General features: G+C 57.2%; 1 protein-coding gene across 9 annotated transcripts in view; it reads left to right on the top strand.

The window, feature by feature from the left end:
- Nucleotides 1-12,006, top strand: part of ARHGEF11 (Rho guanine nucleotide exchange factor 11) — a 96,635-nt gene that overhangs the window by 81,861 nt on the left and 2,768 nt on the right. For 8 of the 9 annotated variants that reach the window (XM_074349599.1, XM_074349598.1, XM_074349603.1 and 5 more), the window contains 16 exons: nucleotides 1,362-1,541; nucleotides 1,630-1,677; nucleotides 1,902-2,089; nucleotides 2,402-2,548; nucleotides 2,834-2,913; nucleotides 3,021-3,146; nucleotides 3,709-3,826; nucleotides 4,711-4,889; nucleotides 5,460-5,535; nucleotides 5,867-6,034; nucleotides 6,875-6,965; nucleotides 7,707-7,832; nucleotides 8,285-8,346; nucleotides 9,322-9,540; nucleotides 9,875-10,237; nucleotides 11,298-11,393. In XM_074349599.1, the coding sequence (XP_074205700.1) occupies nucleotides 1,362-1,541; nucleotides 1,630-1,677; nucleotides 1,902-2,089; nucleotides 2,402-2,548; nucleotides 2,834-2,913; nucleotides 3,021-3,146; nucleotides 3,709-3,826; nucleotides 4,711-4,889; nucleotides 5,460-5,535; nucleotides 5,867-6,034; nucleotides 6,875-6,965; nucleotides 7,707-7,832; nucleotides 8,285-8,346; nucleotides 9,322-9,540; nucleotides 9,875-10,237; nucleotides 11,298-11,393 (2,267 nt within the window). The remainder of the gene's footprint in view (nucleotides 1-1,361; nucleotides 1,542-1,629; nucleotides 1,678-1,901; nucleotides 2,090-2,401; nucleotides 2,549-2,833; nucleotides 2,914-3,020; nucleotides 3,147-3,708; nucleotides 3,827-4,710; nucleotides 4,890-5,459; nucleotides 5,536-5,866; nucleotides 6,035-6,874; nucleotides 6,966-7,706; nucleotides 7,833-8,284; nucleotides 8,347-9,321; nucleotides 9,541-9,874; nucleotides 10,238-11,297; nucleotides 11,394-12,006) is intronic. The other variant, XM_074349602.1, reaches the window with a different exon arrangement.

Here is a 12,006-nt window from a genome sequence, read left to right as displayed (position 1 = left end):
CAAGGGTAACAGGCCCCCGAATCTAGATGGCAGTACTCTAGGCATTTTTGGTCAGAGGTGGGTTCTAAGCCTCCTTCCTTGGTGAGAGTGTTACTCACTTCTGGGTCCTTGAGAGAAGGTGCTTAGCCCTGCGGCCCTAGTAGCCTCATTGCACGAGGTTTGTTGCTCTGTGATGTGCCATGGGCACTGGGAAGGTGTTTTGAGTTAGCGTGTGTTGGAAATGTGCGAGCAGACTCTAGGGGGTGAGTTCAGTAGGTCATTAGCTGGCAGTGTAGTTTCTGACCCTGCAGACAAACCCTCAGGACCCAGGGGGAGCTGCATTTAGATCCTCCCGCAGTTCAGAGAGACTTGATGAATGGAGACCAAGCCATTTGGCTCCTTCGCTGCAGCAACCTGCTGTGCTATTAAGAGCCCTCCAGACTCTCCAGGCCTTCTGTGGTCCTAGAGGCAGAGCAGGATGCAGATTAGTAATAATGTCAGCAAAGATCCAGCCCAGCAGGGCCACGGGGGGGAGCCACCATCCTGGGGCAGCTAGGGGTCAGAGACGCCAGCTGTCAGAGTGCTGATGCACTGCAGGACTCAAAAAAGAGCGACTCCGAGTCGTCAGCACCTCATCAAGCCCCACAGACACTCAGTGGCCAAGCATGACAGGCCAGGGAGCAGGTTCCTGCCCATCGGTAAACAGGCCCCTGTAAGCACCCTCCCAAGCTGCCCTTCTCCCAAGAGGGGACTGGAAGTCTAGGAAGGATGCTGTCAGGATAAGAATGGAAGAAATCCACATCACAGCTGGAGGGCTGGGAATCCAACAGCAGATAGGATTTTCTGACAGGGAGAAAGCTAAAATGATGTGTGGACATAGCGCCCTGCTTCCCTCTTAGAAGATGTTGTAAAAGGAGAGCTCCACCTCAGGCAGAGTCTAGGACTGGAGCTGACCTGATCCAAAGCAGAGGGCAAGGTGGACTGGCCACGAGACAGCCCGGGGTCAGGGAGAATGGGGCCCGGTAGTCGCTGGAGTTTGGCGTCCACAGCTCTCATGACAGGCACTCGGGGTCTTTGGTATCTGGACCCCCCACGAGTCTGATTCTGTTAGTCCCAGATTTCACCCTCCTGTTAGGATCCCTTCCTGACCAGTCATGAGGAAGGTGAGAGGCTCTGTCCGTCAAGCTGGGCTGGGGAGAGGGAGGAATGCAGAGCAGCAGAAGCGGCTTGTCTCTGAGCAGCATCTGCCGCCGGCTGTTTGGGTCCTCTGGGTTTGGTGTTTGGGGAGGAGAGCCTGCAGCACTGACGCACCCTTGATATGGGGCTGCAGGTAAAAGCTGGCCAGATGTAAGACCCCAAGGTCTCCTGCCCTTTCCCCTCAGTTCGCGCTCAGAAATCCGCCTGGGCCGCTCTGAGAGCCTGAAGGGCCGGGAGGAGATGAAGCGGTCCCGGAAGGCGGAGAATGTACCCCGCTCCCGCAGTGATGTGGACATGGACGCTGCTGCCGAGGCTGCCCGCCTCCACCAGTCAGCCTCGTCTTCTGCCTCCAGCCTCTCCACCAGGTGAGCGGGGCTCGAGGGGCTCAGCGCACTGATGTCTCGGGACCAGGCTGGGGCAGAGGGTTGCTGAGAGTTGACATTCTCTTCACAGGTCTCTTGAGAACCCAACCCCTCCCTTCACCCCCAAAATGGGCCGCAGGTGAGTAATGGGTGAGATGGTGCCTCTGTTAGGTATCCGTGTCCCAGCCATGCTCAGCTGCACCCCCCCCCACCTTCCAGCGGCTGGTTGGTTGGGCAGCTCCCCTTCATGGCCCGCTGGTTTCCCATGGGCCTGGGGCAAGCAGGTTGGGCAGGAGAGGGAAAGACAAACACCGTGTTTGAGTTCTTCCTTTGAGTGATGCCAAGCTGCCTGTTTTCCCCCAGGAGCATTGAGTCCCCCAACTTGGGGTTCTGCACAGATGCCCTCCTGCCCCACCTCCTGGAAGATGATCTGGGCCAGCTGTCTGACCTGGAGCCAGAGCCAGATGCCCAAAACTGGCAGCATACAGTGGGCAAGGATGTGGTGGCTGGGCTAAGCCAGAGGGAGATTGACCGGCAGGAGGTCATTAACGGTGAGCACCGGCTCCACCTCCCCCGCTTGCACTCTGCCTTGTGTAGGAACGGGTGGAGAGCACCTCAGATGCAAAGGGTGGTAGAGAGAAAATAAGGTGGGGCCCTGGGGGCGGGACCAGTCCGAGTTGCAGCTCCTGTAAGGGCCACCTCAGTTCTGGCTCCTGGGGAGAGAAAAGTTGACACGCTATCTGAAACCAGCACTCAGTTCCCCCAAAAGTACAGTAGTTTGGGGGTCACAGTAGTGATTACAGATCCTTGCTGATCGATCTCCTCCACGTCTTTCTGCCCTCCTTGACACTACCCCGGCTCAGAGCTGTTTGTGACAGAGGCTTCCCATCTGCGCACACTCCGGGTCCTGGACCTGATCTTCTACCAGCGAATGAAGAAGGAGGGCCTGCTGCCCCGGGAAGAGCTGGCTCGGCTCTTCCCCAACCTGCCCGAGCTCATCGAGATCCACAGTGAGGAGCCACCCTGCCTTCCATCCTCCCTTCCTGACCCCGTCCCCGGCCAGCCTTCAGGTTTCTGATCCAGTTTTGCCCACATGCCAGGCGCCCCGAGCAGATAGCCCTCACCAGTCCTCTCTGGCGGGAGAACCTGCTGTTCAGCCTGAAGCCAGCACTACAGCTCCCCACTGGGTGAAATGACTTTCAGACCCTTCCCCGTGGTCAGATCCCTCCTCTTGTCTCAAAGGGCCTGGCAGCATGGCTCAACCCCAGGCACTTCTGTCTTTTCTCCTTCTCCAGATTCCTGGTGTGAAGCCATGAAGAGGCTCCGGGAGGAGGGCCCCATCATCAAAGAAATCAGTGACCTCATGTTGGCTCGGGTATGGCTGCCCAGGGCCATAGGATGTGGCGGCGGAGGAGGTGGCGGGGAGCTGGCCTGGGCAGCGGTGTGAGCCCTGAGCCATATGCTGTCCGTTCTGCCCCTCAGTTCGACGGCCCTGCCCGGGAGGAGCTCCAGCAGGTGGCCGCGCAGTTCTGCTCCTACCAATCCATAGCCCTGGAGCTGATCAAGACCAGGCAGCGCAAGGAGAGCCGGTTCCAGCTCTTCATGCAGGTGTGTCCTCAGCCTCCCCTCAGCGCCACTAAGAGCAGCCAGATCGGTCACAGCTTGGTAAAGCTGAGGGGAGAGTTAACCGGTTCACCCAGGCTCTCCCGAACTCCCCTCCTGGCCCCCAGCTCCAGGCACCTTGACCCCTCCTCTCTACCAAGGAGGGTAACCCAGCAACTACCTGCACCATCCACATCCTCCCTCACGCCCCCTCTTCAGAAACACTGACACATACCCACTCTCAAGACAAGATGCGACTAGCCGTCAAAAAACCCGCTGACCTGCTAGTGCCTGTATGTGCTTAGATGGATCTCAGTTTCCTTATCTATGAAGGGGGAATAACACCTGCTCTATGTGGCTTGTTTGACCGTTTCCCTTTCCTGGGCTGTTGTCTCCCTTCCCCCACCAACCTTTGCCTAAATACGTAAGCAAGAAGCTGCCACCACCATTGCTGAGTGACCCTCTGGGAATAGGACCTATTTGGCATTTGCACACTCCCCGGGTCCTGAGCCCATAAGCCAGCTCCTCCCCCAGCTTGACATCTTCCTCTGTGCCTCCTTCCATCTAGGAGGCCGAGAGCCACCCTCAGTGCCGGCGGCTGCAGCTTAGAGACCTTATCATCTCCGAGATGCAGCGGCTCACCAAGTACCCGCTGCTGCTGGAGAGCATCATCAAGCACACGGAGGGTAGGGCTCGCACACAGCTGGCGGGGGGGCCGCAGCCCACAGCGCACACCCTTCTTCTGGCACTGCCCTGCTTTGTGACCTTAGCAAGTCACTTGATCTCTCTGGTCTTCGGGGTCTCCATCTTTGAGTTGTTATCAGTCTCAAAGAAGATAACAATTGTAAATACGCATTGGCAAAAATAAGGTGCTCAGGAGCAGGAGGAGGTAAGGGCTGCCTCACCTGAGTGGGGCTTTTTTGTGCAGATGAGAGGAACGCATCTGAGAGGACACAGGTTGACACACGGGGGCACCTTGGCTTCTCCAGTGATCATGGTCCCACACCAGAGGCCATGTTTGGACTGTAGCCCTGTTCATCCCCGCTGCTGCACAGAGATAGATGTGCAGTGCACAAAAGATAGAGCTGTGCACGGCTACTCTGGAGGCATAGGGGGGCCATGCTCAATAGGGGGTCTCGCCCCAGGTGGTCCCTGACCCTGGGATCCTGAGCACCTTTCACGACCCTCAAATCTGGGACGTTGGAGTCAGGGTGTAGAAGTGGAAGAATCACAACCTGTTTTGACCAGGTGTCCCCAGAGGGAGGCGGCATCATTGCCATCACCCACAGTCCCTGTTCCTGTCCCCCACACCTGTAGAGCTGGCGGTGGGCTAGGCAGGAAGTCCTGGGAGCTATCAGTGTCTTCAAAGCAGTGGTCTGAAATTCAAGGACCCTCAGTATAAGCTAACCTTACACGTAAGGTCCAAGTTTGGCAAGGATGGCGTATCTACACCCATATCTGCTGGTTTGCCACAGGCCAGTCACCCTGGCTGTAAGTAGCCAGGCATTATCGGGCTCTGACAGACGTCTCAGGCTGGAGCCCCTAACCACTTCTCTACCCCAATTGGTAGGTGGCTCCTCTGAGCACGAGAAACTCTGCCGGGCCCGGGATCAGTGCCGGGAAATTCTCAAGTACGTGAATGAAGCAGTGAAGCAGACAGAGAACCGGCACCGTTTGGAGGGCTACCAGAAACGCCTGGACACCACCTCCCTGGAGAGGGCCAGCAACCCCCTGGCGGCGGAGTTCAAGGTAGGAGGCCGAGGCTGCAGCGCCAGCAGCCCCACACACACGTACGTGCTTTGTGGGCATCCTTAGGAGCAGAACTCTGGTCAGGACCTAGCGAGTGTTGGGGGCAGGAGACACGGGCCTGTCTGTGATCGGGTGGCCTGATGGGGCCCTGGAATACATACTGCCCCAGTTACTACTGCCACCCCATCCCCAGATAGACAAGGGCGGACAGCCCTGCCAACAAAGGCTAAATGTTAGAACTTAGCTTGAGAGAGCGGGGGATGGGAGTGAGGACTCAAGATAAAGACAAAGGTCATTTGGGAGGAAATAAAGCTGCACGGATGGGCTGGTGAAGCAGAGAGTGGTCAACGGAGGTGGAGAGACCCCATCCAGAGCCATTGGTTTATCCCTCAGCACAGCACATGGCGCATGACTTCATAGTTGTCTTTTTACTTGTCTGCGTCCCCCACAAGAGTGTGAGGACAAGGACTGTTCTTTGTTGACTGCTGATCCCAGCAGCTTAGCACAATGACCGGCACAGAGTAGGTTCTCAGATACTTGTTGAATAAATGGATGGTATCCCCTTAACAGAGCCTGGATCTTACAACCAGGAAGATGATCCATGAGGGGCCCCTGACCTGGAGGATCAGCAAGGATAAGACCTTGGGTAAGTGCCAGAGGGCTGGGGCTGAGAGGGAGCCTGGGGGACTGCCCTGGGGCTCTTCTTCTCTGGATCATAAACCCTGGAACCTGGTGCTCAAACGGGGCAGTAAGGTGGCCACCAGGGAGGCAGCTTGAAACATGACTGGGCGTGAGAGTTCAGGGCTCCTTAAGCACAGCATGGGGAAGGAGTACCAGAAACAAAGGAGTCAGAGGTCATCAGTTTCAAGGGCTTCCTAGACCCCGGGGATGGGCATCCAACAGCCTCTGGTACCACGTGTGCCAATGAGGTATGAGTGGGCAACGGGGCACCCCTCACAAGCACAACACCCCTCCAGACCTCCACGTGCTGCTGCTGGAGGACCTCCTCGTGCTGCTGCAGAAACAGGACGAGAAGCTGCTGCTGAAGTGCCACAGCAAGACGGCTGTGGGAGCCGCGGACAGCAAGCAGACCTTCAGCCCCGTGCTCAAGCTCAATGCCGTGCTTGTCCGCTCTGTGGCCACAGGTACCCTTGAGGAGCCGGTCCCAGCTGGACCAGGCCCCAGGGCATGATCCCTGTTACTCGTGTCCAGTGAGCTCTGGGTGAGGCAGGGCCGATCTGGGGCCATACAGAACTTACCAGCCCACCTGTGTCCCTCCCCTCCTCCCCTGCCCCATCTAAGCAGGAGGATGTGGTCCATCGTGGGGGAGGGTGATAGGTAGGATGGGGACTAAGAGGAAGATAGACAACGTGGTGCAGGCAGGATGGGATGTGGGCACCTAGGGTGGGCTGAGGATGTGTAAACAGGACTGGGAAGAACGAGATCAGGCAGAGAAGAGTCAGACAAGCCTTCCTGCTGCAAGAGTGACGGGCAGAGCCCGCTTGCAGAAGACGGAAGCACCCACAGTCCAGAACCCAGCGCAGTGCTCAGAGCGCTTCAGGGAGAAGCGGAGGGTGGACATAAAGGGCTCGGAGCAAGAGCCAGATGACCAAACTCTCTGGGCTTGCTTTCTTCATCTGTAACGTGGCAGGTGATACCAGCCTCGGGGGGAGATGGAAAGGGGTGACGGGTGACATAGTTTTATAAACCCTAGGCACCATACACCTGTCAGCCCTCACTGTTGGGAAAATGGGAGGTAATAGGGGTGCCTGTGAAGATGACATTAGGGGGCCCAGAATTGCCTCTGTCCTTTTTGTTAGTGGGTCCCGAGTGGTTCTGAAGATCCAAGTCTGTCTCGTGTTTCATCTTTCATCTTGTGTGTTAAGGGTCAGGGTGTCAAGTCCACGCTCTGTCGCCCTGGCCCAGGCTGCAGTCACCCCTCCACCACCCACAGCACAGACTGTTCTACCTTCTCTTTTGCACAGATAAGCGGGCCTTCTTCATCATCTGTACCTCTGAGCTGGGCCCACCCCAGATCTATGAGCTGGTGGCATTGACATCATCAGACAAGAACACGTGAGAATTGCTTGAGGGGTCCTACGTAATTGCCGTCCCCTTGGGACCAGGGTGGTGTGTATGAGGGCGTGGACAGTGAGGCCAGGGTGGGGCCCCAGAGCAGTCACGGGACAGAGCACTGGCAGGGCAGCAGGAGATAAGATAGGCATAGAGAAGCTTACAGGGTCGCCATCCCCGACCCCAGAAACCAGCCTCGACAGCGAGAAGGGGATCCCAGCCATCTTCCAGCCACTTATCTGGCCCCACACCCTTCCGCTTGGGTCCCTCTTCCCTTCTCCCATCAAGTGTTTTAAATGCCTGCATTCTTCAAAGATGCTTGCCTCCAGGACCCTCATCCCCACCCAGGGCATCCACCCACCCACATTCCTGAAATTGGCCAGCCAGAGGTGATGTGGCGTCATGGCAGGAGACTGACAGTTTCTCAGACTCGGAGTTTTCATCTATAAAATGTGGATATTGTTACCACTTGAGAGTTACTTTGAGCAAGAGAACAGATATAGAAGGCTTAGCACAGAGCGTAACAGAGGGTTGGTGTCAGTAATCGGGAGCTGCAAGTCATATAACCCGAGGGAGCAGCCAGGCAGGACTGTGGGGGAGGTGGGGCTCCGCCGGGCGGAGGGCCTTCAGGGCAGGGTGTGGAGAGGGGCTTCACAGCTCTGGAGCAGTGGGGTTGGCAGGGGGAGATGCTGTGTGCTTTGGTCCTCTTCTCACCACCAGTCCTCTGTTCCTGCTGAGCAACAGATGGATGGAGCTCCTAGAGGAGGCCGTGCGGAATGCCACCAGGCACCCTGTAGCTGCCCCCACGCCCGTCCACCCTCCGCCCCCAGGCCCCCAGGAGCCAGCCCACCAGAGCCCCACACCCAGCAGGTGCTTACCCTCCAGGCCCCCTCGCCATCCCCACTCCAAGCCACTTGTTTGCTGCTTCTAAGCCCATCACCCCGGGGATGGGCCGCCTCAGCTGACAAATGTTAGCAGGCAGTTGGAGGAAGTACCCCCACCCCTCTGCCTCCTGTCCCTGTCTGCTCGCCCCCCACCATCCCCCACCCAGCTGGAATGGAGGCTGTGCCTGAAGTGGGGTGGGGAGTATAGAACTGGGACCAGGAGAAGCTTGGCCGGCACCCAGCCTCCTCTCCAGGTTGCCAGCCAGACAGCAGGTGCTGAAGTCTAAACCCCTCCCTTCTTGGACCCTCGTCCATCACGACCCTTTCTAACTCAGGAGGCCAGAGTGGAATTTCATGACGTGGCCACCGCCTAGCTGGCAGAGAGCCTTAACTCCCAGCAGGCGATCCTCTCTCACCCTTGGCTGTTTCTTCCCCCAGGGTAGGACTGGATGACTCAGAGGTGTTCCACAGTGGACCAGAGCCTGAGGTGCTGCCTGGAGGTGAGTCCCCAAACTGTCCTTGTGGGAGCCCAACCCAGGCCATTTTTGGTAGCACAGATACGGAGGTGGTCAGGTGTGCATGTAGGGGTGTTAGGAGAGAGCCATCAGGGTCAGAGGTGTGAAGTTTTGATAAGAACAGAAGAAACGGGGTGAGGAAGAGAGAGCCTGGAAGAACAAGGGGAACAGACTCAAGCGAGTGCAGACCAGCTCACCTGAACAGGGATCCCAACCCGGGTATTTAGCAGGGGAGGAAGAGAGGGGCCGTCGGGTAGAGTCCAGGGGCCTCTGCTTCCTCCTGCCGAGGGTTCCTTATGGAGAACAAGTTGCACCGAGAGGCTGGAGCACAGGCACCACCAGGGTCGGGGCATGGAACTCAAGGGCTGAAAACGCAACACTGGGATGGGATCAGCCCGGGCGAGAGGGCCCCAAACAGAATTCTCATTGAGTTTTTATGTGAAATCACATAAGGTCTTGGGTTTAGAAAGAAATCTCCCCGGAGGGGCAGGGCAGAGGCTCTCTGGCTGTGTCCCTTTTCTGTTTCCTTCTGCTTGGAATGCTCTTCCTCCAAACTCCCACACCCCCTTCAAGTCTCTGTGCCGATGTTGCTTTGCACTGACAGGCCTTCTTTGACACTCAGTTTAAGGCCAGCAGTCCTGATCCCATACCCTGCTCTATAGTTTCTTCTTTCCTGTAGAACTTCTCACCTTCTAATTTATTTAGGTAACTTACATATTTATTTTATTTTTCTCTGTGTCGGTCCACTAGAATTTAAGGTCCACAGGGCGGGGATCTTTGTGTTATTTACTGATGTTCGCCAGGAGCCTGGACAGTGCCTGGCCATGGTAGGTGCTCAGTAAACATCGTGGAATAAATCAGCCAATGTTCTCGGCCTCTGGAACCCAAAGCTGGGCCTGGGATCAGCCTGTACATGCCTTCCCTCTTTCCCTGCCTTACACTAGCCTCCATCCAAAACAGGCACTGGGCCCCAGCAGAGGGTCAAAGGGGAGCACACAGTCCCACTAAAGGATCCCGAGCAGGAGGGCAGCACAGAGGAAGAGGAGCTGGGTGCCCTGCCTCACCCTTCTGCCTCCCTGGACGGAGAGAACAGGGGCAGCAGGTCAAGGAACCCCATCCTCCTGCCCCTCCCAGCACCTCTGTTCATGGAAGGACTTGCGGATGCAGCCCTGGAAGATGGTGAGTGCCCCGTGGAGCCTGCCATCAGCCCCCGGTGCCTCAGTAGCATGGCCAGACATCTTCACCCTCTCCCTGCGCAAAGGTCTCCGTGTTGTTCTTGGGAGAGGTGGATGCAGAGAGACACTCGTCACTCCTGTCCCATTTGCCCCCCATCCTACCCCCATCCCCAGCTGGTTGGCCAGAGTCCTCCAGCTCCACTCAGTGACTGAAGAGGTAGTCTCACCAGGTTGGGGGGTGGGAGGAGCAGCGACACTTCTACCACCCCTGCCCCGTCCCACCCCGGGCACGGTGTGCAGTCCTGTGTGGCGGAAGCCATCGCCCTGTTTCCCTCCAGTGGAGAACCTGCGGCACCTGATTGTTTGGAGCCTGCTGCCAGGTCAGCCCACCGACCCGCAGGCCGCTGGGGAGCCCGAGGACGACCTGACACCTACACCTTCTGTCGTCAGCATCACTTCTCACCCCTGGGACCCAGGCTCCCCAGGGCGAGCACCGACTGCAGGTGAAGGGGACTCCACCCAGCTCTCAGGGCCAGAGCGGGGCCAGCCAGGGCAGGAGGATGTGGCTCTCTGTTCTCTGGAGCACCTGCCCCCAAGGACCAGAAATTCTGGAATCTGGGAGTCTCCCGAGCTGGACAGGAATCCAGAGGAAGAAGCTTCAAGCACAGAGACAACAGGAAGTTACAAAGTTGTGAGAAAAGGTAAAATAAGTTGGGGTGTCCAATGGGGGGACAATTATCCAATTTTGCTAGGGCAGTGGCAAGTCTTCCAAAGGGCTACTTCCTTCCCCACCTTTATTCTGGATACCGTGTGTTCAGAGGCTCGCACCGGATCCTGGGGGACAGACAGTCCACGTTGATATCATGCAAAGGCTCAGGGGTAAGACAGCTGAGGTGCAGAGCCCTAGCTCCGTCACTTAATGTCCATGTGACCTTAGACAAAATTCTGAATTATCTCTGGACTTCATTCTACAACATGAGAATATTACCTACTGCCTGGCTCAAATTAACTGTCAGCAGAAGTTTCTGCTAGCATTCTTCACTGCTTTTCCAGAACTAAGGGAAAAACATGGCTCTTCTTAGGAGCCTCACTCCCAGAAAGATGAGGGCAAATAGTCACCCAGATAGCAGTGATGAAGGTTTGAGGGTGCAGAATGGGATGGCCATGAGACTAGAGGCGGAGCCAAGAGGAGGGGCTGCAGAGCAAGGCTGGGAAGACATGTGGAGAGCTGAGTAGGCTGGTAGGGAGTGCCCCCAGCTTGTGGAATAGCTGGACGGCTCTAAGACAAGAAAAGCCAAGACTGGCTGGGATGGGGACAGGTTTGTCTGGCCAGAGCTCAGGGCAGGGAGGGAAGAATAAGCTGAAGAGGGGGAAGGCTGTCTGAGGTGTGCGGCCCAAAAGATGGAAGGCTTACCAGGGGTGGGAGGGGGTCACCTTTCCTCCCCAAGTGCCCAGCTCTGCCTCCTTTTCCAGGAGCATTTTTCTTTCAAACTGCCCAAGGTCTGCGCTCTCTCCTGGGTTTCTGGGACCTGCCCTTCCTTCTGTCTCCTCTGGTGAATTGGTGAATTGGCAGAATGGTTCTCTGCAGCTCCCTGGGGTGTCATCATGTGTGATCTCGTGTTCACTTTGTTCTTCCCTTTTTCTTTCTCCACCCCCACTCCCCTACCCCCAACCTTCCTTCTCTCTCTCCTTCCTACTCTCTCTCCCTTCCCTTTCCTTCTCTTTCGGTCTCTGCTCTCCCTGGTGGTGGTGTCGGTGCAGCCGAGGTGGCAGGCAGCAAAGTTGTCCCTGCACTACCAGAGAGTGGCCAGTCAGAGCCTGAGCCACCTGAAGTGGAAGGCGGAGCAAAGGCTGCGGGTAATGAACGTCTCCTTGGAGCCAGAGACAGGCCAGGGCGGAATGCGGGCCCATGGGGGCAGAGCCGGGCCTCAGGCGGTAGACCCCTGCCTGGGTCTCCTGGACACACACCCCCGTACACACTCCCTCAACTGCCTGGAATGGGTGAGGGGTAGGACGTGGGCCTAAAGACGGGGCCACAGACCCTGTGCCAGCCCCTTGTCGAGAGCCACACGAGCCCCCTTCAGAGCAGTGGGGTTAAGCAGCCTGTGCTTGGTCAGGAGAGGGAGTGGGCAAGCCTGGCCCAGTGCTCAGGGCCCAGCATCCTGAGCCCGACATTCTGAGCCACCACTTCCCCCACACCAGCCACCATTCAGTGTCACTGTGGCAAAGGGCTTACATGGCCTCCCTCCCAGGTTCCTGGCTATTTAGCTGTGCTTAGTGCCCTGTCAGGGATCCTCCACGTCCTTCCTCCAGCTGTCCCTGGCTCCACTCTTATGAGTCAAGGCATCTCTTGGATCATGAACTAGTTGGCATGTGGGGCAGGGGCTGTGTTGAATCTCATCAGCAGAGCCTAAGATGAGGCAGAATGAAGGAGGCCCCGCCCACTCCTCTTCAGAAGGGCCTAACACCA

Source organism: Camelus bactrianus, chromosome 21 (genome assembly GCF_048773025.1).
Source record: "Camelus bactrianus isolate YW-2024 breed Bactrian camel chromosome 21, ASM4877302v1, whole genome shotgun sequence".
Lineage (NCBI taxonomy): Eukaryota > Metazoa > Chordata > Mammalia > Artiodactyla > Camelidae > Camelus > Camelus bactrianus.
This window is presented reverse-complemented; position numbering and strand designations above follow the sequence as displayed.